The sequence below is a fragment of the Piliocolobus tephrosceles genome, chromosome 8 (genome assembly GCF_002776525.5).
Source record: "Piliocolobus tephrosceles isolate RC106 chromosome 8, ASM277652v3, whole genome shotgun sequence".
NCBI classification, from domain to species: domain Eukaryota; kingdom Metazoa; phylum Chordata; class Mammalia; order Primates; family Cercopithecidae; genus Piliocolobus; species Piliocolobus tephrosceles.
The window spans coordinates 28,221,017-28,246,236 of NC_045441.1; the positions used below are offsets into that span (position 1 = coordinate 28,221,017).

General features: G+C 40.4%; 1 protein-coding gene and 1 pseudogene across 2 annotated transcripts in view; one reads left to right on the plus strand and one right to left on the minus strand.

Annotated features, from left to right (window-relative positions):
• Nucleotides 1-481: 481 nt before the first annotated feature.
• Nucleotides 482-25,220, plus strand: part of YAE1 (YAE1 maturation factor of ABCE1) — a 46,484-nt gene continuing 21,745 nt past the window's right edge. The window contains 2 exon segments of the mRNA XM_023226360.1: nt 482-667; nt 4,597-4,718. Of these exon segments, the coding sequence (XP_023082128.1) occupies nt 539-667; nt 4,597-4,718 (251 nt within the window). The 5' untranslated portion in view covers nt 482-538.
• Nucleotides 2,092-4,281, minus strand: LOC111552248 (annotated as a pseudogene). The gene has a single exon (XR_002734589.2). The product of XR_002734589.2 is annotated as a thioredoxin-related transmembrane protein 1 pseudogene (transcript).

Consider the following 25,220-nt stretch of genomic DNA (forward strand, 5'->3'; position numbering starts at 1 on the left):
CAAATGTACTCTATATTTCTTACTAATCTCATATTGGCTGCAGTACCTCACTTTTCGATTCTATTATCCTTTACTCCACAATCCTAACAGTTTAAAATGTCAGTTTGTCAAATCCTTTAAACGCAGAGGAGATTCCAAAAGAGACCAAGTCTTTGGGCGGTAATTGCCCATCAACTTTACTACCTTTAATAGTTTACCAACGCGCGCGAGTGTAAAACCTAGACCATGATAGGACTACGGTGGAAACGGAAGGTGTTTCACTGAGAGTCCCGGCTGCCTTCTGCAAAGGCGAAGGTCGCGCCGGCCACGCGAGGAAATCTGCCTCGCTCACAACTAACAGGCCCACATCAACACTTCGCCAACCCAGGGAGCCCAAATTACCGCAAGCCAGACGCTCTGTCGGCGGACACTGTGCACAGCACGCCCATGCGCACGCGCAGCTCCTCCCGAGCCTCCACTCGCCGTCTTCGCCCCGCCTTCGGACCGGAAGGAGTTGTTGGCGCTTCCGTTGGCCTGCGACCCTGTAATTGCCTCGGTGATGTCGTGGGTTCAAGCAGCCTCCTTGGTCCGGGGTCCTGGAGACAAAGGGGACGTGTTTGACGAGGAGGCAGACGAATCGCTCCTGGCGCAGCGGGAATGGCAGAGCCACATGCAGAGACGAGTCAAAGTAAACGTGGTGTGGACGGCGCGGGGTGCTGGGTTGTGGGAAGAGGCGCGGAGTTGTGAAGAAGCTGGGTCCAGAGTGGCCCCAACCTGGCCCGGCGCTGCCCTCTTTATCCCTAGGAACCCGGTCCGACCCGCGTCTTGCTAGGATTTCTCAATGGTTACTTGAAAGCGTGTAAAACAAGACGCGTTCTTTGAGAGCCTAAGGGGTGCGTTAGAAGCTGAGGACCGACCAAAATTAACTATGTCTAGACTTTGAACAGTTTGCAGTTTGTTGAGGATCACAGGGAAAGGAACTGGAGAGAAACATACATTAACTATACCAATTATGGCTATCAAAGGACGTGTACGCAGTTTATATGGGTTGCTTGAATGGGAGGGGAGCCTAAAGTTAAGGAGTGGTGTTTATCAAGACACATTGAAAAGATGCACTAAGCATGCTGTCAGAGGGCAATAAGGGAAAACTAATGTGGAATACTGGTGTCTAGGTAAGGGAATATTAAAGTTGGTTTCTTTTTTATTTGTTAGATGTAAGTTTTCATCTCTAATTTGTCTCACTGTTCATTGAAACTGAGCTTAATTTCTGTGTGCAGCCTTCAGAACCTAGTTCTGGGTGAGGACCAAGTAGTGAGGTCCACATCAACTTAATATATTTGCCAACCATTAAATTGCCGCTAAAGCTGCAGTTGGAAATCTACCTTGTTTAATATTTCAGTAAAGTGGTATTTGCTTAGCCCAAAAACCATGTTGTCAATTACAAAAATGCTTTATGTGAGACTGGGGCTATGCTAGTAAGTATTGAGCATCTTTTGAATGCTGTGGCACCATGAGAGATGCAGAACGAAATCACTACCCACATAGCCTTTGCAGGTTAGTTGAATTTAGGTATTATGCAAAATTTCTGAAACCAGACTTCTCATCATCCTTTTTAAAACAATTTCCTCTCTGCTTTGCTCTGTCTCCTCACCCACCCACACCATTCCAATCAGTTGGCAAGAGCCCAGACTTGTAATTTTCCATGTATCCTTTTTGTGAATACATTGCTAACACTGGGTTTTGTTTTTTGTTTTTTGATCTTTTGAAGTGGTTAGAAAAGTTTATTTTGTGCTTAGGATATTTTTCTAAGGCATCACAAGTTACACATCCAAATTCTTCAATGATATAATATTTTATATTCTAAAGGAGAGGCCTTTAAAGAAAACTTGTACATTATTCTACTATAAATCTAATTGATTCACCTACCAACAGAGCCTAGAAAGAAAGAGACATTACAGAAATGTCTACTACATAATGATCAGTTGATTCATTGTATTTATGGTTTTCCTCCTTCTTGTAAGGTCAAAACTATGTATTCTAGCTCTTTAAGGAGTAAAAATACACTAAATGTCCCATCCTGTTGATTTCTACCTGTGAGATACCACACAATATTAGCAGTCAGGAAAGAACAGGAAAATATGAAGTTTGTCTCTTAAAAAATATAAAAATGTATGGTGAAACCCTGTCCCTACTAAAAATACAAAAATTAGCTGGCCGTGGTGGCATGCACCTGTAGTCTCACCTCCTTGGGAGGCTGAGGCAGAAGAATCACTTGAACCCGGGAGGCGGAGGTTGCAGTGAGCTGAGATCATGCCAGCCTGGGTGACAGAGCGAGACTCCATCTCAGAAAATAATAATAGTAAATATATATAGAGAGAGAGTTATGATTTTAAAACATCAAGCATTACAGACTGTAAAATTAAGTAAGAACTTTCTGTATGAGGCCAAAGATACATTTAAAACATATACAAGAAGATGTTTTTTCCTGAGTAGAATGCAAACTTTGTTTTATATTAAGCTTCTGTGAATTTTCAAAATGTAAACTACCAGGGCTTTTCCACATAGGACGAAAATCAGGAATGTTCACCTTCACATCCAAAAAGAAAAATTAAAAAAAAAATTCCAAGTAGAAGTTCAGCAAGAATGATTTAAAATCTGAAATGAATGGCCAAAATTTTAAATTTTCAACAGACAGTTCAATTGGATGGATCTCTCATTAAACTTCAGTTTGAAACAACAACAAAAAATACTGTTTACTAAAACATAAAAAACACTTCCAGGAAATTATCCAGTTTGAAAAATAAAAAATGTAACCCATAGTAAATAAGAAAAATACAAGAGAAAATCATGTATTGGAATCAAGAGAATACCATGGACTTAAAAACTTAAATCATTAGCTTATCCTATATCACCATGTGTAGAAAACTGTAACTAATTAATGTAAGATAGTTTTTATTAGTTGCATAACCTAAAAATACGAGGAAATTTTGGAATATATCTTTTAAAAGACCACTGAATTGTCACTGAAATATATATTTCTTGAGACAGTGGGCAAAGTTCCCATTTATGGGAAATATCTTCCTTTTTTCACATACATGAAACTGAGAAAAATTATATCAAATGAGAAATATTTTTATCTAAAATCTTAAATACCCCAATAATGCAATACTTGAGAAATGTAAATTTTCAAAACTCAGACTTGAAACAGGTTATTATTAAACAAATATACATAAATCTTATTGTTTGGCATGATTTTTCAAAAATTAGAGAACTATTTAAACCCCATACTGTGCTTAAATCATATTTCAAACTTACATGCCTAGTGCTTTTATGTTCTGAATGTAGAGTCTTCAATTTAATGACAATCTAGACTGAACCCTGTAATATACAAGCAAGTCACAGTTCACTTCAAACCAAAAGGAATAATCAGTCTTCTGTTTTTATCAAAATCATGATATTAAGATAACTATACAATTTAACTAGGATTTATCTGTGGCCAGTGATGGATCCAGAGAGCATTGTCTTATGGCATTCTGTGAAAGTCTTTGTTCCTTCTTTACTTTTGGCTTCTTCTGAAACATCTTCTTCATCCGCCTCTTGTTCTTCCTCCAGTTTTTTCAAAGGTTGAGCAGATTCTGATGATAATTTTTTTGAAGGGTATAGCTGTGGTCTGTGCCTTTTTGAAGGACACAGGCAATCTGCCACAAATATCATACAGAGTTCTAATAACAGTCCAGAATGCAGAGTTGCTAAAGGAAAAACAGTATATGATCTCCACACTGGCAATCCAAGGTCTTCAATAAAGTAGTTATGGCAAGTCCTGATCCTCATAGATAGCTGAAAGAGTGCTGACATACTACTCATCTGAACAGAACCTGGGCCAAACCATGATGAAATGGGTTCAATACTCTTCCACTGTTTATCACTTACAAAGTTTATGAAGTCCTTCTTCGTCCTTGGACTCTGAAAGTGCCTAAATTCACTGTCTTTACAATGATAAATAGTAGGAAGAGCAGTTATTGTAAACTATTCAGTCAGTCCTGGCTGCTCTGTGACATCTACTTTCATAACCTCAGATATTCTCCCCATTCAGCAAAACTTTCACATTCCGGTTGAAGGTTTTGACAAGCAGGGCACCACGGGGCATAAAATTCTATCATCCAGTCTCCTTCCAGCAGCTCTATCCAGTTCTCGTCCGTGGTGATGCGTATGTTGCTCTGCCGCCTGTGGGTCCAAGGGAGCACCCCAAAACAACAGTACCAGGACTGCCAGGGGAACTACAAGACTCCTGGAAGGTGCCATGTCTGCCACTTGCCCACCTCACAGCAAACCTGGCGGCCCAATACTAAGTTTTTTAAAAACTGTGATCATCAGTGTTTTGAAAATTGCCCAGTAACTCTAGACTTTTCAAAAGTGGATGAGTAATGATAAACCAGTAATAAACTTATGAGAAGCATAGTCTGCTTTAGTTATATTGTTATGCCATATTATGGTCAATAACACAGTAAAGGCCTAATTCATCAGCTTTCTAAATTGGTTCTGTACTTTTCTAGAAAAGCCTACATGTGGTATACTCGGTGTTAGTTACAGCTGCAGTTCTCCATTACTTATTTTTAGGAAGGTTATAGAGATGGAATAGATGCTGGAAAAGCAGTTACTCTACAACAGGGCTTCAATCAAGGTTATAAGGAAGGCGCAGAAGTCATTTTAAACTATGGACGACTCAGAGGAACGTTAAGGTAATTTTTAAAGTCTAAATGCTGAATCATTTTAACCTCAATACTACTGGAGGATGTTTCTGTAAAAATAAAGTGTTTAAGCTGAAGTGCTTTTCCTTGTGCTAAATACGCTAAAGTGTGTCACAGAACATAGAATTATATTGCCTTCAAAAAGTCAAAATCGTTATCAGCTCATCCACTTTAATATGTGAACCACATATTGTCTTTTCGTGCAAAGAAATGGTAAGAAGATGTATACTTCTGCTACCTGAACAATTATCTATCTCATTAAAAGGTCTTCAGATTTTGAATAAAACTTTTAATACTTCCACACAATATGACAGACCTCTAGACGAGAAGTACATGATGAAAATAGTTGGTAATTAAGAGAAAATTGATTTCATTTACTTTAGTCCTGAACATTGAATACTTGTCAGGATGCCGTTACAATAATGGCATATATCAGAGCCAAGTGGTCAAATGATACACAGAGCCAGGAGCCTAGAGGCGTTGTCCTCTTTGATGTTTTATACCAAGCTTGTCCAACCAGTGGCTGGCATATCACATGTGGCCCAGGACGGCTTTGAATATGGCCCAACACAAATTCATAAACTTCCTTAAAACATGAGCTTTATGAGATTTTTTTCATGATTATTTTCTTTGTCTTTTTTTTTTTTTTGAGTCATTAGCTATCATTAGTGTTAGTGTATTTTATCTGTGGCACAAGACAGTTCTTCCAATGAGGCCCAGGGAAACCAAAAGATTGGATACCCTTGTTTTATGCCCTTTAAACTGCCCTTGGTAGAGAAAAAAAAAAAAAATGCTTCAAAGAAGCACTCATTTTAAAGAAGAGTAGATGATAAAAGTTAACAAAACAAAACCGAAAAATTTATTGTATTTGGGGTTTTAGAAAATCCAACTATTAGGAACCAGAATTTAGTCTGCTACAGTAGGAAAATAGTCAGTGTGAATATTCACATCATCAAGTTAATGTTATATAACCTTAGAAAGCTACTGCTGAATCTTTTCTATCAGTGGATTCTATTTTTAAATACTTTTCATAATCATTATTTTATGACATGACTATGATATTAAATCTGTTAGGACTGGAAGAAGTTTTACCTTTTTCAAAGAAATTGTTAGTAGTTCAGCAAACAATGTCTACTCTGTGACATAAGTCCAGGGAAGTGAAGTCTCTTTAAAACTTTTTTTCTCTAACCTTCATTCTTGATGGCAAGCAACTATATGCTTAGAACAATGGTTTTCAACTTTGGTTGCACCTTGAAATAAACTCTGAAACTTTAAAAAAAAAAAAAGATACCCCCAGAGATTCTGATTTAATTGGTCTGGAGTATAATCTGGGCCCTGATAGGTTGCAGAGCTCTTCAGGTGTTTCTAATGTGCATCCATGATTGAGAATTGCTAGTTTAGAAGCTGTTTAATGTCCTTAAAGAAGAAACTAATTTTTCTTTCTTGGTGTTGTATTCATCTTCAACAGATATTACATAGTCATAAGAGAAAAGTATAAAATCAGGAAAAGTGTTTATAGAGTTGTGAAAGAGGGGTTATGAATTATAAACAGTTTTATGGTTAAGTCCAATTGATAAATAGTCTTATATTTTTAAGTCCTATTTTGCTATTTAACCCTTGTTTATATTTTTGTTTAGTGCTTTGCTCTCCTGGTGTCACCTTCATAATAATAATTCAACTTTGATCAGTAAAATAAACAATCTTCTGGATGCAGTTGGCCAGTGTGAAGAGTATGTGCTCAAACATCTGAAATCAATCACTCCACCGTCTCATGTTGTAGATTTATTGGACTCCATTGAGGATATGGACATTTGTCATGTAGTTCCAGCTGAGAAAAAGACTGATGAAGCTAAAGATGAAAGACTCTGTGAAAATAATGCTGAGTTTAACAAAAACTGTAGCAAGAGCCATAGTGGGATAGATTGTTCATATTTAGAATGTTGTAGAACACAGGAGCATGCACGTTCAGAAAACCCAAGCCCCACGTGGATTTTGGAACAGACAGCCGGTTTAGTTAAACAGCTGGGCCTATCAGTAGATATATTACAGCACCTCAAACAACTATAAACTTATCTTCCCTTTTCTAATGAAAATAATGTTCAGAACATTTGGTTTCCTAACAATCGAAATTTGTACTGGTTTCTGCATCAAACACCTCAACAGTAGGGTTATCCTTTATGGAAGTTTGAAATTAACACTATTGTCTTCAAAATTAACACTATTAAATGTAATATAAGCCTTTTTTCTTTGTCGCTGGTAATTTTTATGTAGTTTAAGGTATGGTCAGAAATTTCCATTGTCATTGACATTTCCAAACTTGTGGTCAAAATGAATTGTTTTCAGACTCATTAGCAAAAGTGAACAAGAATTAAACATATTTAGAAGGACCTATCCCTACTTCTATATATATATATGTAGAGATATATATAGAGAGATATATATATGTAGATATATATTGAAGAGACTGAGAAACTGAAGCAGTGTTTATGCTGTTGATTAAATGATTAACAGCAAAATACTAAAATGTTCTGGTTTTGTGTTCATTAAAACTAAGGACATTCAGTTTTGTGAAAAATATAGAAAATATATTTTATGCTAAAGTTCAAGGAAAATAGCTAGTTTTTCTAAGTAGTAAGGAATTAATAATGTTGCCTAACAATGTGCCAGATTATTTTAAACTGCAGTATTTTTCATATTCACATAGGAGTAAAACACTGACTTCTATATGACCTTGAACCGATATTCTTAGTCTAGCATGGACAAAATTAGATTCAAATTTTTGCTCCAGGACCTAAGCATATCAGAATCAGGGGAGGATTTCTCATCACTTTTATTCACCTGAAACACAAGTTTATATGAGATACCTGACTTCAAAGGCACTGAAATAATTGTCCCTCATTGGTAGCCTTAATTGCTCTTTTGCCCCTATTTATACCTACCATCTAAGCTGAAAGACAGGCATATTGAGATGAAGAATCTGACAAAGTATATCTTTTCAAGAGATTAAAAATATATTACTGTGATCTTATGACCCTTCTCAAAGTTAACAGAAGAACATTAAGAAATGGAAGCAACAAATTTGAAATCAGAAAGCCATGTTAAGTTTCAGGATTTATTAAAACCCACTGAAGATACCAGTGCCATTTGACAGCTGGCTAAAAAAAGTTCTATCTCTCCAGATGTAAAGACTGTTTCAGAGATTTACTAGTTTGTCTAGTTATATGTATCTTTCCATGTTTATGGACACAGCCAAAATCTCCACTCCACATGGAATATGGGTATTATAAGCAGCCTCTAAAGTCTTAATGTTGCTGTGCCGTGCATATAGATATGAAATACTTACCTCTAATGATGCATCTCAAGGCCACCCTAAGTAAAAATGTCATGAGTATGGTAAATCTTGAGATTTTTATCTAAGCTTTTCCTGATAAGATTCCCTGAAGATAACACCCCTTGCCACCACTGGCTACATATGGTGTATTTGTACAGATTTTCATAGAAAATGAAATCAGGAGAATTAGCTAGTTGAGACTATTGGGTTGAAAACATCTCTTGAACTTGTTTTGTCTTTAAAAAAGCACAAAAGCAGCCAGGCATAGTGGCTCACACCTGTAATCTCAACACTTTGGGAGGTGAAGGCAGGAGGATCACTTGAGTCCAAAAGTTCAAGACCAGGCTGGGCAACATAGTGAGACCTTGTCTCTAGTAAAATGAAAAAAATCCGCTAGTGGCTCACACGTGTAAGCCTAACACTGTGAGGCCAAGGCAGGTGGATTGCCTGAGCTCAGGAGTTCGAGACCTACCTGGGCAACATAGTGAAACCCCGTCTCTACTAAAATACGAAAAATGAGCCAGGCATGGTGGCATATGCCTGTAATTCCAGCTACCGGGGAGTCTGAGGCACAAGGATTGCTTGAGTCTGGGAGGTGGAGGTTGCAGTGAGCCGAGATTGCGTCGCTACACTCCAACCTGGGTGACAGAGCAAGACTCTGTCTCAAAAAAAAAAAAAAAAAAAAAAAGGCATGATGTTAAGTCCCTGTAGTCTTAGCTCCTTGGGAAGCTGAGCTGGGAGGATCATTTGAGTGCAGGAGGTTGAGGCAGCAGTGAGCCAAGATCGCCACACACTACTTCAGCCTGGGTAACAGAGCAATACCCTATCTCTGAAAATATGAAATACAGAAGTTACTGGACTGCAGAGGAATGTTAATGGCATGCTCATTCTACCTGTGTTCCATGAACATGAGCCTTTGTACTAGAACCAAGAATGAAGGCAAAGAAAGCTTACTTGCCTTGGGTTTCTTGCCTTGCTTCACATGTTGTAGGCCTGCCAGGTCTTCCCATGAGAAGACCCTGCATAAGCATCAATAAAAAATGGTAAAGCAAGATTGCCCCAGAGCTGGCACAGCCAGAGTTTCAAGGCCCAGAACCCAGACATTAAACTGAGTGGTGTGGGTTCCTTAGAAACAAATTTCATCTAAAATAAGTTACTTCCAGGTGCTGAGGTTTTTAAAAAGGGTGGTAAGGAAGCCCACAGCACCACACTTTTCTGACATTTCAGTTACTAGAACTGTTGACACCACCAAAAATGTTGTGATATGTAGAGGGAGCAGGCAGCTGAATACATGTACCTGTGTCCTTACCTAATATATATCCTTTACACTGCTTATTAACTGTTTTGTGGGAAACCAAAATAAAAGCCTTCAGACAAGTCTAAGCTGTGATTCTTATCCTCTTCCAACTAAGGTTAGAGCTTTGTTCTTAGAACTAAGGTTCCAGTCTAAGATACAGGAGGAAGAGAGACAGAGAGAGAGAGAGAGTGTGTGTGGGTGTGGGTGTAGGGATGTGTGTGTGTGTGTGTGTGTGTGTGTAGAGGAAGTGATCCACCGAGCAGGCTTCTTGTTCTACAGAAATTCCCAGATCTCTGTCATGACGATACTTTACCACCATAGTTGCCTTTCTTGCTTCTGCCCCTACTTAATGCCTTTTCTGAACAAACATGCTGGAGTAGGAGTCTGTCATCACTGTCTCAAATTCTTAACCCCTTATGCACTCTCCAGCTTTAAACTACTTTTTGCTAAAGTCACTTCAGCTTTTCACTTCAACTTTTTGCCCAGTGATGGGCAGCAGTCACACAACTGCCCATCACTGACTTGTTTTCAGTCCTATCATTTGTCTCCTCTCCATCATTGGACATGAACCATCTACTGATTATACATACAATCCCTTCTCCTTGTCTTCTCCAGCAACCTTTTTCTTGTCCTGCTTATTACTATTCTCTATCATTTTGCTAACTCTCCCCCACTCTGACTGCTGCTTAGATGTAGGGATTCCCCAGAGTTTCACTGTTGGACCTCTTTGTTTTTATACTCTGACTGGATGGTCTCACCTATTAATGTCATCCCTGTTCATCCGTAGCTGGAAACCTTTAACTCTTCCTCTGCCTTTCCTTTGCCATCAACTACTTCCAATTGAGTTGCTTTACATCTTTCAAACAGTTTGAGTCTGGCCTGCTTTCATTCTAATCACTTAGATTTTAATTAATTTGTGTACCGGCCTCATCACTAATGTCAGTACCTACAATCTAGCTGTCTTCCTGTCCATTCTCTCCCTTACCCATGTTATCTTCCCAAAACTGTTTACTTCCCTGACTTAAAACCTGGATTTATTCCTGCTTTCCCCCCCCCCCCCCAGGTCTGGGCCCAAACCTGTTGAAGTGTTGGGCTCAAAAGAAGTGTTGTCAGTCTTCTTTTCCCACCTGCCTCTTTCCACCACACCATGCACACCACACTTCTTTACAGGCATTACTACAATGCTTTATGGACACACTAGGCTTACTCCCAACTTTGATTTTTACTCATTGCTGACTCCTCTGCCTAGAATACTCTATTCCACGTCCTTTCCCAGCAAATTCCAGTCACCCTCCAATGCCAGTTTATATTTCAGCTTCATCAGGCAATGCTGATTGCTCTTCCCAATGTTTCACCTGCATCACTTTGAATGCCTCTTCACATTTCTCCAGGAAAATCCCTTATTTAGTGTTAACATTGCCAGCATTCAGCATCATGCCCTCTACATAGATGCATAGGTGGTGCTTGATGAGAGAAAAAAAAAAAAATGAATCTACTAGCCAACGTGGAAATATAACCAGAAACAGGATTCCAAAATACATCATGGTATATTCTTTTGTAAATCTTTTTTTTTTTTTTTTTTTTTTGAGACGGAGTCTGGCTCTGTCACCCAGGCTGGAGTGCAGTGGCCCAGTCTCAGCTCACTGCAAGCTCCGCCTCCCAGGTTCCCGCCATTCTCTTGCCTCAGCCTCCCGAGTAGCTGGGACTACAGGCGCCCACCACCTTGCCCGGCTAGTTTTTTGTATTTTTTTTAGTAGAGACGGGGTTTCACCATGTTAGCCAGGATGGTTTCGATCTCCTGACCTCGTGATCCACCCGTCTCGGCCTCCCAAAGTGCTGGGATTACAGGCTTGAGCCACCGCGCCCGGCCTGTAAATCTTTATGTTTGCTTTTTTTTTTTTTTTTTTTAAGATGGAGTTTCACTCTTGTTGTCAAAGCTGGAGTGCAATGGCGCAATCTCAGCTCACTACAACCTCCACTTCCTGGGTTTAAGCGATTCTCCTGCTTCAGCCTCCTGAGTAGCTGGTATTACAGGGGCCCGCCACCATACCCAGCTAATTTTTTATAATTTTAGTAGAGATGGGGTTTCATCATGTAGGCCAGGCTGGTCTCGAACTCCTGACCTCAGGTGATCCGCCCGCCTTGGCCTCCCAAAGTGCTCGGATTACAGGCATGAGCCACCACACCTGCTTTATGTTTGCCTTTTTAAAAAATGTTTATATTCATTTTGCATGTTAATAATAAAAATCCACATATCCAAACTGTCATTATCTTACACCAGGCTAAATAGTTACATTAAGATAATAGCATTTACCAGTCATTACAAATTTTACAATGAATAATATTACAATATAGCAAAATTTTAAAAGATACAAAATTATGTTTTAGTATAGTTTCAGCTACCAAGAAAGAAAGGACAGAAAGAAACTACACAAAGGCAAAAGCTAGGTGAAAACAAACCAAGATGCTAGCAGGTTCCCTGGTGGCAGGTGCCTGTAATCCCAGCTAGTCAGGAGGCTGAGGCAGGAGAATCGCTTGAACCCAGGAGGTGGGGGTGCAGTCAGCCAAGATTGCGCCACTGCACTCCAGCCTGGACAACAAAGTGAGACTCTGTCTTTAAAAAAAAAAAAAAAAAGCCTACTTTTCTGCATTTTTCAAGTCTTTCCCAGTCAGCAAGTATTATGTTTATTTTAAAAATGTATATAATAGCCAAGCTATGTGTATATAGCTCACGCCTACAATCCCAGCACTTTGGGAGGCTAAGGTGGGAGGATGACTTGAGCCCAGGAGTTTGAGACCAGACCAGCCCGGGCAACATGGCAGAAGCCTATCTCTACCAAAAAAAATTAATAATAATAATAGCCAGGCATGGTGGCATGCACCTGTAGTCCCAGCCACCAAGGAGGCTGAGGTGGGAGGATCACCTAAGCCCAGGAGGTTGAGGCTGCAGTGAGCTGTGATTGCACTACTACACTCTAGCCTAGGCAACAGAGTGAGACCCTGTGTCTAAAAAAACAAAAAAAGTATAATAACCAACAGTTATAAGGAACGAAAAATTTACCAGAAATTTGTTTACTATACATGTAGAAAAAGAGAAGGAAGGTCCATTGCCTACTAGGAGGGGAGAATATTATGTAGAAAGTGGTTTAGCACATACACTAAAGGAGAAACTAAATTCTCCTCGGACTTCTTAGACTTTCTACCCTCCAAACGGGAAGATACTATATGTCACTCATTTTGTGATGATGTGTCTAGCTTTTACATATTCCTATTCAACTCAAAAGAAGGGTGTTAGCTCACCTCTCACGTATGTGCATATTGCTACAGATCTGCCAGAAAGAGCCAAGAGTCCTCAGTGTGTAACACTCCGTTTTCTTGTCCTATAAATAGTCTGCTCTTTCCAAAAAGAAGATCAGAGTTCTAATCAGAAGTACCTACAGATTGAGTTCTTCGGAAATTGAATCCTGGTGCTTTCATGTGTATGTATACAACTCACCACTGAGAGAGGCCTTGGACCTTTGGATCCTGTTTCTTTCGAAGAAGCTGTTGAGTTAGTTCAATGCCACTAGGTGGTGCTGGTGCACCTGATAAGTTAGTCCGTGTTTCTTTCCTTGGTGATGTACCCTTTGCTTAGACCTCATAGTCCCAAGTACAAGAAGCTAATGATTATCCCTAAAGCTATGCCAGACAGATTGAGCCATTTGTGAAGCTGAGTGGATGAGGAGGGCTTTTGGGGTATGTCAACAAATAAGAAATCAGGATCCTCCTGTTCTTGTTTAAATTCTAGGTTGAGAATTTTTCTAAATCAAAATAAGCGATCAGTAAGAAAACCTGTTCAAAAGAAAAAAGCACGTTTTTTCCAAAGCTCTGAGGCCTAAAAGTAAACACCTAGAACCCAAAGCATGCAGCCTTCAATCAGAAGTCATGTAAAAATCTAATCTTACCTGCAGGAAGCATCTCTACTTCCTAAGAAGTTTGAAACCTAAACTGTTTCAAACAACACTTTCAGTTCATCTCTTGGTCTCACTCTTCAGCTCTCTCTCTCTCAAACACACAAACACAACTTTTCAGGATGTAACCATAGGGAGAGACAACAACTTTGTTAACCTACTCAAATATATCACAACCCTTCTCTTTTTAGTCAACAAATGGACAACCAGGAAGATTTTCCTCTCATCAAATACAACTCTAGAATCGTTAAGCCTGTTTCCTTATTAATGACCTAGTCCTCGTTATCTATGTAATATGGCTTTGTTATTTACAAAAGAAGTATACAGTTCTAGATAGTTTTTAAAACACAAAATAAATGAGTTGTCAAATCTCTCGTAATAATGAAATATGAGTGATTTGACAATAGTATAATGATAGCTTTTGCCAATAAAGCAAAATGACTGAAATGAGGATATACTGTAAATAACCTGAAAATAAAATACCTTCTTTTTCTTATTTGGTGGCATTGCACAACATCTTTCTTCCAAAATCAGTTTCTGAAATAACCAAAAACTCTCTAACTTGTAATTAAAAATTATACCATAGAACAGCAAATTATTTGCTTATTAACAACTAACCACCCTGGCATGGTGGCTCATGCCTATAATCCCAGCACTTTGGGAGGCTGAGACAGGTGGATTGCTTGAACTCAAGAGTTCGAGACCAGCCTGGGAAACATAGGGAGACCCCCATCTCTACAAAAAAATACAAAATTAGCTGGGCATGGTAGCACACACCTGTGATCCCAGCTACTTGGAAGCCTGAGGCAGGAGGATGGCTTGAGCCCAGGAGTTCAAGGCTGCAGTGAGCCATGATCCTGCCATTGCACTCCAGCATGGGCAACAGAGTGAGACCCAGTCTCGGAAAAAAGAAAAAACAAGAAAATAACCATAAAAATAGCTTTTTAAAAAGTAAAAGTTAATTTTCTTTTTCTTTTTTTTTAAGAGATGGAGTCTCACTCTGTCACTCAGGCTGGAGTGCAATGGTACAATTCCTGCTCATGGCAGCCTCAATCTCCTGGGCTCAAGCAATCCTCCTGCCTCAGCCTCCCAAGTAACTGGGACTACAGGCACTACACCAGCTTCTGAGAACTGAATCTGTAGGTAGTTCTGATTAGTACTTTGGTGATATTCTTTCTGGAAAGAGCAGACTATTGATAGGACTACACCATGCCTGGCTAATTTCGTTATTGTTGCTTTTGTTGTTGTTGTTATTGTTGAGATAGGGCCTCACTATGTTGCCTAGGCTAGTCTAGAACTCCTGGGCTCAAGCGATCCTCCTCCCTCAGCCTCCCAAACTGCTTGAATTATAGGCATGAGCCACCATGCCCAGCCAAAAAAAAAAAAAATTTAACAAAAAATAGTTATTTTAACTAACCATATAATTTTAATCTATCAGCTGTTTAGAAATTACTGCAATAGAATTGATTGTAGAAGGAAAACTCATTAATTCATTTGTAGGAGCAAATTAAAAGTATTTTCATTTAAAATCACATTGTTTTTTCATTCAAGCTGCCAAACGATATATTGTCTGTGATTTTTATCTTTTAGGCCAATATGAGGTCTGTATGATGTCTGAAATCTGTCACAGTGTTCAAGTATGACCCAATCCATTTGTCAGCTTAGAGAGAATTTTTGTTTCTGTCAGTGTGCTGGAACAAAGGATGGCCTTCAGGAAAGGTAGCAGAAGCACTGAGGTCAGAGATGGGATTTCACTCAGCTACTCATCAGAGGCCTTGCCTCTTTAGTGTGAACATGATACTTCTGACCTCATCACAGGTTGCTTTTGTCTCCAAGGAAGTAACCAGGGACAACTTGAGAAAGTCAGGCAAAGTAAGTGGCCATTGACAGATGGTGTTCAGCTGATGGAAAGAATGAATGGAGAAGCTGACAAAGAAAGATGCCGAAGATCAGTATAGCTTTTGATTTGGTATAGCAGAAGATGTATCAAATCAAAGCCATTTACATACATTTACCTAAAAATCCCACTTCTAGGAATTTAGTTAAAGGAATTATAAAGGTGATTTTAAAAACTTTCAGCACAAAGCTCTTTGTTGCTGCATTCAATCTAGAGTAGAGAAAAATTAGAATAACCCAAATGATCAACAATTTTAAAAATTGCGTAAAGTATTATAACATCTACTCAAAGAAATATTGTGCGCCCATTACAATTTATCATTATGAGAACTACAGAAACAAGGAAAATGTTATATTTTTAAGTGAAAGTCATATAAAATGTTATGTATCCATGTGAACATATTATACAAAAATGTATATTTTGCAGATAAAACTCTGGGACTGCCTGCTCTTAACAAAATGAAAGTAAAGTTCTTTATTGCATTTGTCACAATATTGCTTCTGTTTTAAAAGAGAAAGACCAGTTTTCAAAACTGGGACAACTCTTAGCCGAATTGAGTGATTTTTTCATTAACTCTAGGGGAAAATGAATATCATACTTACAAGTCACTTCTCCACAATATCCAATAAGATACTCAGGCAGAACCTCAGCAAATTCTATGAGAAGTGACTGATCTTTAACTTAAATAGATTTGAAAGAGAATATGATATTTACAGAATTTATTTGGTTCTCCACATTGATTTGATTGTGGCAGTAACTTTGGCCTTGTTTGCCATTATTTTGTACATGCTAATAAACAGTGTGCATATACGCCATGTATTTCCCAGGAGATTTGAGCCTCCTACTTTCCAAATGTGTAAGATCTATAAAATGGAGGTAATGGCAGTGATGTCATTGTTTCTGTGGGGATTACATGCAATAATGTACGTAAAGCACTTGCTTGGTGATTGCTTCGAAGCACAGCTTCATCACTTACAGGTCAGTTCACTTTCCTGTGCCTGTTTCTTCATCTGTCAGATAATAGAGCCTACCTCCTAGGGTTATTCTAAAGAATCTGCATATGTGGAGCACTTAGGACAGTGCCTGCTACATGTTCAGAACTCACTAGACGTTAGTATTATTATCATATTTTCTCCTGAACATCATACCTGCAATTTGAATAAACTGCAAGAATTTGAATAAGCTACAAGAGGTTTAACTGTCTTTACACAACAGCCATCATGAAACTCTGCCATGACTCAGACACAGCCAAGCTTCCCGCTGGCAGAACTAAAGGTAATTAGCATGATTTCTCCTCACCGCCCCCACCCCATTATTATTTTAAAAGAAAACTAAGGAAGGAGGGAAAAGAAGAAAACGTTTTAAACATTTGCAAAGTTCATATAAAATTATACTTTAAAGTGGTGGTTATCAATAAGAGAGTTTTTGGAAACTCTCAGGGCATATTTTTTGTTTGCCAGAGTGATGAAAAGGGGGTACTACTAGCAATGGTTATGGGGAGGAGATGCTGTATATCTTGCAATGTCCGGGTCAATAGTGAACAAAAAAGAATTGCCCTCCATCCTTCATGACTTTCAAAGCCCCGGGAGATGTTCGCATAAATGAAAAATCTGTTTATAAGTATCAAAGCCTATAATCTAACTATATTTTAAATATAAACACAGTATTTTTGCCTTATTCTAATTTATTGCCTTTCCATATTATAAAATAATTAGGGTCTATCGTACTGACCCCTATTGACTCCTGTAGGGATGGCACTGTGTCCAAGAGGCCAAAGAAGAGACCTGGTGCCAGCAAACGAGATGTAGAGTTTATTGAGGACTATATACAGGAGTGGTCCAGTGGCAGTGGGCTGGACAGGAAGACTGCTATCATTTGTAACAAGCATATAGTTTGGCCAGGCATGGTGACTCTGGCCAGTAATCCCAACACTATGGAAGGCCAGGTTGGGAGGATCGTTTGAGGCCAGGAGTTTGAGACCAGCATGGGCAACAAAGTAAGACCCCATCTCAACAACAACAACAAAAAACCGTGCAATTTATATAGCATCTTCACTTAGCACCTCCACCTAGTAACCTCCACCTAGTAGCCTCCACCTAGCAACCTCTACCTAGCAACCTCCATTTAACCCAAAACAAAGGGCCTCAGTTCCTTGCATGTCCTGCATTACAGGGAATGGCCCAGAGGTTAAAAGGTCCTTCATAGATAAGGAGTGAATCTCCAGGTTGGCCACTCCCAATTTCTTAGATGGAGACTCTGACCAACCCGTTCTTCTTAGGCCATAGAGTCATTCTCAGGCTATGCTTCAGTTATTATTATCAGGTATGTCTACCATACAGGCTCCTAGTAAAATATTTAGATATTCAGAAACATTGTAGAAAATATTATTATTATTATTTTTTTTTTTTTTTTGAGACGGAGTCTCGCTCTGTCGCCCAGGCTGGAGTGCAGTGGCCGGATCTCAGCTCACTGCAAGCTCCGCCTCCCGGGTTTACGCTATTCTCCTGCCTCAGCCTCCTGAGTAGCTGGGACTACAGGCGCCCGCCACCTCGCCTGGCTAGTTTTTTGTATTTTTAGTAGAGATGGGGTTTCACCGTGTTAGCCAGGATGGTCTCGAACTCCTGACCTCGTGATCCACCCGTCTCGGCCTCCCAAAGTGCTGGGATTACAGGCTTGAGCCACCGCGCCCGGCCATTGTAGAAAATATTATTTAGGAAAAATGAATATTTCATAATCCCACCTTTTATGGACCGAATTGTGTCCCCTCAAAATCCATGTTGAAGCCCCAGTCCTCAGTACCTCAGTAGTTGACTATATTTGGAGATAGGAGTGTGCCCTAACCCAGTCTGACCAGTATCCTTACAAGAAGATGAAATTTGGACACACAAATACCAGGGATGCTCATATACAGAGGAAAAAGCCACGTGAGAACACAGGGAAAGTGGCCATCTGCAAGCCAAGGAGAGGGGCCTCAGATAAAAACAAACCAGCTGACACCTTGATCTTGGACTTCTCGACGCCAGAACTGGGGGAAAATAAATGTCTGTTCAACCCACCCGGTCTGTGGTACCTTGTTATTGCAGCCCTGGCAAGCTCATACACTACTCCTCCAGATTCTTCCAGATTTTTTCTATGTGCAGACTAGCAAATGGCACAATTTCCTTTTATAGAAATGTATTTCTTCAACAGATATTTATTAAATACCTACTATCTTCAGGAGGAATAGATACATTGGTGGACAAAAAGTTCCTACTGAAATGAAATCATACCAAATGTACAAAAGCTGCCTGCTCTTTTCACTTAAAATATATATCTTGCTGGGAGCGGTGGCTCACACCTGTAATCCCAGCACTTTGGGAGGCCAAGGCAGGTGGATCACTTGAGCTCAAAAGTTCGAGACCAGCCCAGGCAAGATGGTGAAACCTCGTCTCTACCAAAAATACAAAAATTAGGCGTGGTGGTGTGCCCCTGTGGTCCCAGCCACTTGGGAAGCCAAGGTGGAAGGATCGCTGTAAACTTGGAGGTCAAGGCTGCAGTGAGCCGTGATCGCACCACCACGCTCCAGCATGGGTGACAGAGCAAGACCCTATCTCAAAGAAATATATATATCCTAGGTATCAGTCTATGTCGGTAAAGATAACTACCATTTCTTTTCTTTTCCTTTTTTTTTTTTTTTTTTTTTTTTTTGAGACGGAGTCTCAGCTCTGTCATCCAGCCTGGAGTGCAGTGGCCATCTCTGCTCACTGCAAGCTCTGCCTCCCGGGTTCAAGCAATTCTTCCGCCTCAGCTTCCCGAGTAGCTGGAACTACAGGCACCCGCCACCACGCCCTGTAAGTTTTTTGTATTTTTAGTTGAGACGGGGTTTCACCGTGTTAGCCAGGATGGTCTCGAGCTCCTGACCTCGTGATCTGCCAGCCTCGACCTCCCAAAGTGCTGTGACTACAGGCGTGAGCCACCATGCCTGACCAGTAATGACAACTATCATTTCCTTTTTTTTTTTTTTTTTTTTTTTGAGATGGAGTCTCTCTCTGTCGCCCAGGCTGGAGTGCAGTGGTGTGATCTCCACTCACTGCAAGCTCCGCCTCCCAGGTTCACGCCATTCTCCTGCCTTGGCCTCCCGAGTAGCTGGAACTACAGGTGCCGGCCACCACACCAGGCTAATTTTTTGTATTTTTTTTTTGTTTTTTGTTTTTTGTTTTTTGAGACGGAGTCTCCCTCTGTCGCCCAGGCTGGAGTGCAGTGGCCGGATCTCAGCTCACTGCAAGCTCCGCCTCCCGGGTTTACACCATTCTCCTGCATCAGCCTCCCAAGTAGCTGGGACTACAGGCGCCCGCCACCTCGCCCCGCTAGTTTTTGTATTTTTAGTAGAGACGGGGTTTCACCGTGTTAGCCAGGATGATCTCGATCTCCTGACCTTGTGATCCGCCCGTCTCGACCTCCCAAAGTGCTGGGATTACAGGCTTGAGCCACCGCGCCCGGCAATTTTTTGTATTTTTAGTAGAGAGGGGGTTTCACTGTGTTGGCCAGAATGGTCTCAATCTCCTGACCTCGTGATCCGCCTGCCTCAGCCTCCCAAAGTGTTGGAATTACAGGTGTGAGCCACCGAGCCCGCCGATAACTATCATTTCTTGAGGGCTTTGTATGTTCCAGGCACTGGGATAAACACTTTGCTTACGTTGCCTTGGAGTAGTCATCTTACCGATGAGATGATAGAGGTGCAAGCCCTGTGGGAATGCTAAAGCTCAAGTGAAATACAAAGGGGTTTCTCTCCACAGCTGCAGGTCATGGGTTCACCACCAGCCTAAAGCCTGGAAAGAGTGGTGTTTTTTTTTTCTTTCTTTCTTTCTTTTTTCTTTTTTTCAGAAGGAATCTCACTCTGTGACCCAGACTGGAGTGCATTAGTATGATCTTGGCTCACTGCAATCTCCTCCTCCCAGGTTGAAGTGATTCTCCCACCTCAGCCTCCCAAGCAGCTGTTATTACAGGCACACACCACCACACCCAGCTAATTTTTGTATTATTAGCAGAGACGGGGTTTCACCATATTGCCCAGGATGGTCTCGAACTCCTGACCTCAAGTTATCCACCCCTCTCAGCCTCCCAAAGTGCTGGGATTACAGGCTGTTGGTCCAGGCTGGGCAACAGAGCAAGACTCTAGCTCAAAAAAAAAAAGAAAAAGAAAAAGAAATCAAGAGTCCTGACTTTGTTAATCTTTTTTTTTTTTTTTTTACAACTCCTTCCTTTACCACTCTTGTACTAGTACACATATATATGTATATATAATTTTAGGTATAGTTTAATATACACTGAATTTTCCAGGGATATGACTAATGTCTAAACAGAAGGAATTTTGCACCCTGTTGTACCACGTTGTATTTGGAATTTACCAACTGACGGCAGCACTGCTCTGGGTCCTGAGTCACCCATGCAACACACCTGCCACATCCCCTGCTTTGGGTTCCTTTATGATGCCTTAATGGGGTTGTGAACAAACACTTATGTATCAAAATACATATTATTTTGCTGTTGAGTATCTCCCTTTTATTTATCTTCTATATTACAAGCAAGGCCTTACAACTTTTTAAAAATCATGTGTGTAGGTAAGTTATATTGTCTGTAAATTTTACTTCAAGGCAGTACAGGAGCATTACAATATATTCGTTATGAAAAGGAGTGCTGTGTCTAAAAACCCTGCTTTAAAGATAACTTAGAATAAAATTTAGAAAACAAAGACTTTTGTATGTATCCTTACTACTCTTTAGTTTTTTAAAATCACAATTTAATCTCATTTTGTTTTCTTGGCCAATTGGCTCCAATTCATTTTTAGTCTCTGCTAGTTTCTGGGACTTGTTAATAACAGTTGCTCCCAACCCCTATATGGTTGTCACTTTGAGGTGTTAAAAATTCTCCAATCTTCCTTTTGCTCCAGTCTAAACTTTTAATTAACATATTTCTGTGGACTATTTAGTTATGAAAAGCTAGTATTACTTAGTCCTTCTTTGTACATGTTGTGGGCTTGAAAGCTTGACAAAGTTTAGAAGAAGGAAAAATGGGCTGGATGCAGTGGCTCACGCCTGTAATCCCAGCACCTTTGGAAGGCTGAGGCGGGCGGATCACCTGAGGTCAGGAGTTCGGGAACAGCCCGGCCAACATGGTGAAACGCTGTTTCTACTAAAAATACAAAAATTAGCTGGGCGTGATGGTGGGCGCCTGTAATCCCAGCTGCTCAGGTGGCTGAGGCAGGAGATCGCTGGTTGCAGTGACACCAGATCTCATCATTTATCATTGTACTCCAGCCTGGGCAACAAGAGGGCGACTCCATCTCAAAAAAAAAGAAGAATAAGAAGGGGAAAATGGCAGCTACCCCCTACACACTGCACAGCAGTAGCAAGAACCTCCACAGGGTTTCTTTCCTGGTAATGAAAGTTTCTTCTCAAAGGAGAAGGCTTTGACACATATATCAAGTATGTAGATACTTGCTTAGTACTAACATTGTTCACATCCACTTACTTGGTCTTATTAACAGATTAAGCAAAGCTTCCTGTTTATTCCCTTGCCTGCTTCCTTCTGAGTTTTAAATAAATCACACTTGATTTTAGAATTTAAAAATGTAAACAGTATATAATTTTAGTTTTATTATATTTTTCTTTTTTTGGAGACAGAGTCTTTACCTGTCGCCCAAGCTGGAGTGCAGTGGCATGATCTCGGCTCACTGCAACCTCTGTCTTCTGGGTTCAAGCAATTCTCCTGCCTCTACCTCCTAAATAACTTGGATTACAAGCATGCATTACCATACCCGGATTATTTTTGTATTTTCCGTAGAGACAGTGTTTCACCATGTTAGCCAGCCTGGTCTCGAACTCCTGGCCTCAAGCTGTCCACCTGCCTTGGCCTCCCAAAGTGCTGGGATTACAGGTGTGAGCCACTATACCTGGCCAATTTTAATTTTAATTTAAAACAAGGGTTTTTTATTATAAAATAAGCCACATACTAACTTTAGAAATTATTCATTTACCTTACAGATTGATGAAGTTTTGAAAAACAATGTCAATAAATAAAAATTTTTACTATGTAGTTTTCTATATAGCTATTTCAGTGCCCTCATGAAGACATGTGTTCTAGAATACGAACTTTAAAGTTAAAGTTTAAAAAGCTTCATTGGCTGGGCATGGTGGCTCACACCTGTTATCCCAGAACTTTGGGAGGCCGAGGTGGGCAGATTGCTGGAGCTCACAAGTTCAAGACCAGCCTGGGCAACATGGTGAAACACCCTCTCTACAAACATTACAAAAATGAGCTGGGCATGGTGGTGTCTGACTGTAGTTCTAGCTACTTGAGAGGCTGAGGTGGGAGAATCTCTTGAGCCGGGATGTCAAGGTTGAAGTGAGCCATGGTTGCACCACTAACACTCTGGCCTGGGTAACAGAGCAAGGAGACCCTGTCTCAAAAATGAAAGAAAAAAGAAAAGGAAGCTTCACTGACTGCTTAGGAAGGACATTCTTTTTATTATCATTATTTTTCGTAGAGGGAAGATCTGACCATGTTGCCCAGACTGGTCTCAAATTCCTGTGCTTAACAGATCCTCCTGTCTCAGCCTCCCAAAATGCTAGGATTACCAGCATGAGCTACTGTGCCTGGCAAACCTAGCTCTTAACCGTGCAAGAAACTCTATTTTCTTCTCCATAGTTTTTAAGAACCAGCATGATCTAATTTTTCTCCCTTAGCATTTCTGAACTTTTGAGAAATCCTGGTACAATCAAAGACCTCAGTTTCCTACTACCTGGTTAGGTGATTGTTAGACTTCAGTATTTAATAGGTAGATTTAATATTATTATAGTCTATTCCCTCTTAAAATCTTGTCAGTGATTTAGGTTATCTCCTGAACACCACTAGGCAGACAGAAATCTAATGCCTAATAAGAGAGAAACATACCAAGTAGTTTGCTGATTGTTCAGATGGTTTTGAGAAAAAGGAGAATCCACGCAAAAATCTTTGTTAGTGTATGTCCAATGCTGTCCTTCAAAATGGGTTTTCTTTAGCTAAATGCTCACTTCTGTTCAGGTAAAATCCCACAGATTTGAACTTCTACGGGCTTAATTCAGACTTTCATCAATTTTTGCCTGGTCTATTGGAACAGCCCTCCTATCTTCCTTCCTTTACTTCCCATAGCTCCCCTGTCCTCCACAACATTGCCAGAGGATTTTTCTGAAACGTGAATTTGATCATATTGTTCTTTTCCTTGTCTCTCCATGGCTCTGAGACAACTAGTTCCAGCCTTCCTTTCCAATGTCATTTCCTATTAGTACAACCAAAGGGCCTCACACATCACTGATAGTAACACTTGCTGTTTCCTAAATACTCTATGTCCTTGTAAATATTGGTTGCTGAGGCCTGAATGAATTTTTTCCACTATCTGTCCTTTACAGTTCAACTAAAATATCACCTTTAGGAAGCCATTACTCATTCTCCAGGTCACCACTTTCTCCTCTGTTTATCTAATGCCTCCTACATCCCCCCTAACGTATTATAATGATTTCTCAGTGTTGCCCCATCAAATTGTGAGCTGTTTGAGGGTTTGAACTGATTTTATTCAAATCTGGATCCTCAGCACTTAGTACAGTGCTAGGTACACAGTAAGTACTCAGCACACATGTTTTAAATGAACAGCTTTCCACAGGATAATTCTTTCAGCCCTTCCACAGTCTAGATGAAGACCTCCTTAAATTCACCCAAGTCCCTTTTTTTTTCTTTTTCTGATAGTCTTGCTCTGTCGCCCAGGCTGGAGTGCAATGGCATGATCTTGGCTCACTACAGCCTCTAACTCCCAGGTTCAAGTGATTCTCCTGCCTCAGCCTCCCTAGTAACTGGGATTACAGGTGCATACCACCACACCTAGCTAATTTTTTGTATTTTTAGTTGAGACAGGGTTTCACCATGTTGGCCAAGCTGGTCTCAAACTCCTGGCCTCAAGTGATCTGCCCACCTCAGCCTCCCAAAGTGCAGGATTACAGACATGAGCCACCATGCCCAGCCCCAAGTCCCTTTTTATCTGGAGGAAGGTCTCCTGAATATCTGTGAGGATTTTGTATTAATGAATAAAGTGACATAAACAGTCTGGCTTGTTTAAGAGTTCGAGGAAAGAAACACAAAAAGCGGCTCAACAGTCAAAGATAGGTTTATTTTGGAGAATAAACCAGAGAGGGGCTTCTGGATGATTTTTTTGGTCAAGAGTACTCTCTCTTACAGACTATTTAAGGGTTTTAGGGTGAGAGAGCTTATCACAGGCTTGGAATGTTTCAGTGTGGAAGAGAAGTTCATTGCAGGGTTGGATGTTGACTGTTGGAGGGGAGGTTATCTTGGGGCTGCCATCTCTCCAGCCAGAGGGGAGGTTATATCAGGGATGGCATGTCCCCAGTCAGGGAGGGGTTTATCTTAGGATTGGAATGTTTCTGGTCAGAAATGTCATTTGTGGTTTATAGTCATGCTGACCTTAGCCATTAGGCTGATGCCCTTTGGATTTAGGTGGTATTTGATCAAGGGGAACTTTAAAATGGTGTTGCATGTCTAAGATGGCGATGCTCCTGCTCTGTCAATTTAGGTCTCTTCTGAGTTTAGTTTATATGGCCCAACTTGCCAGAATACAATTGCTCTGACTGAACAAAAGAAATAGAATTTCTTATTTCAGGTTTACAGGAGGAATAAAAAAAATGCAAATAAAATAAAATAAATAGAATTTCTGAATACATAGTAAGGGCCTATCAAGCATCCAAGGGACCTCATCAAGATATATACCTTGTCAGAGCATTCAGATGCAGATGGTTGTTTCATTTTCTCTCATCTTTTTTTTTTTTTTTTTTTTTTGAGACGGAGTCTCGCTCTGCCACCCAGGCTGGAGTGCAGTGGCCAGATCTCAGCTCACTGCAAGCTCTGCCTCCCGGGTTTACGCCATTCTCCTGCCTCAGCCTCCGGAGTAGCTGGGACTACAGGCGCCCGCCACCTCGCCCGGCTAGTTTTTTGC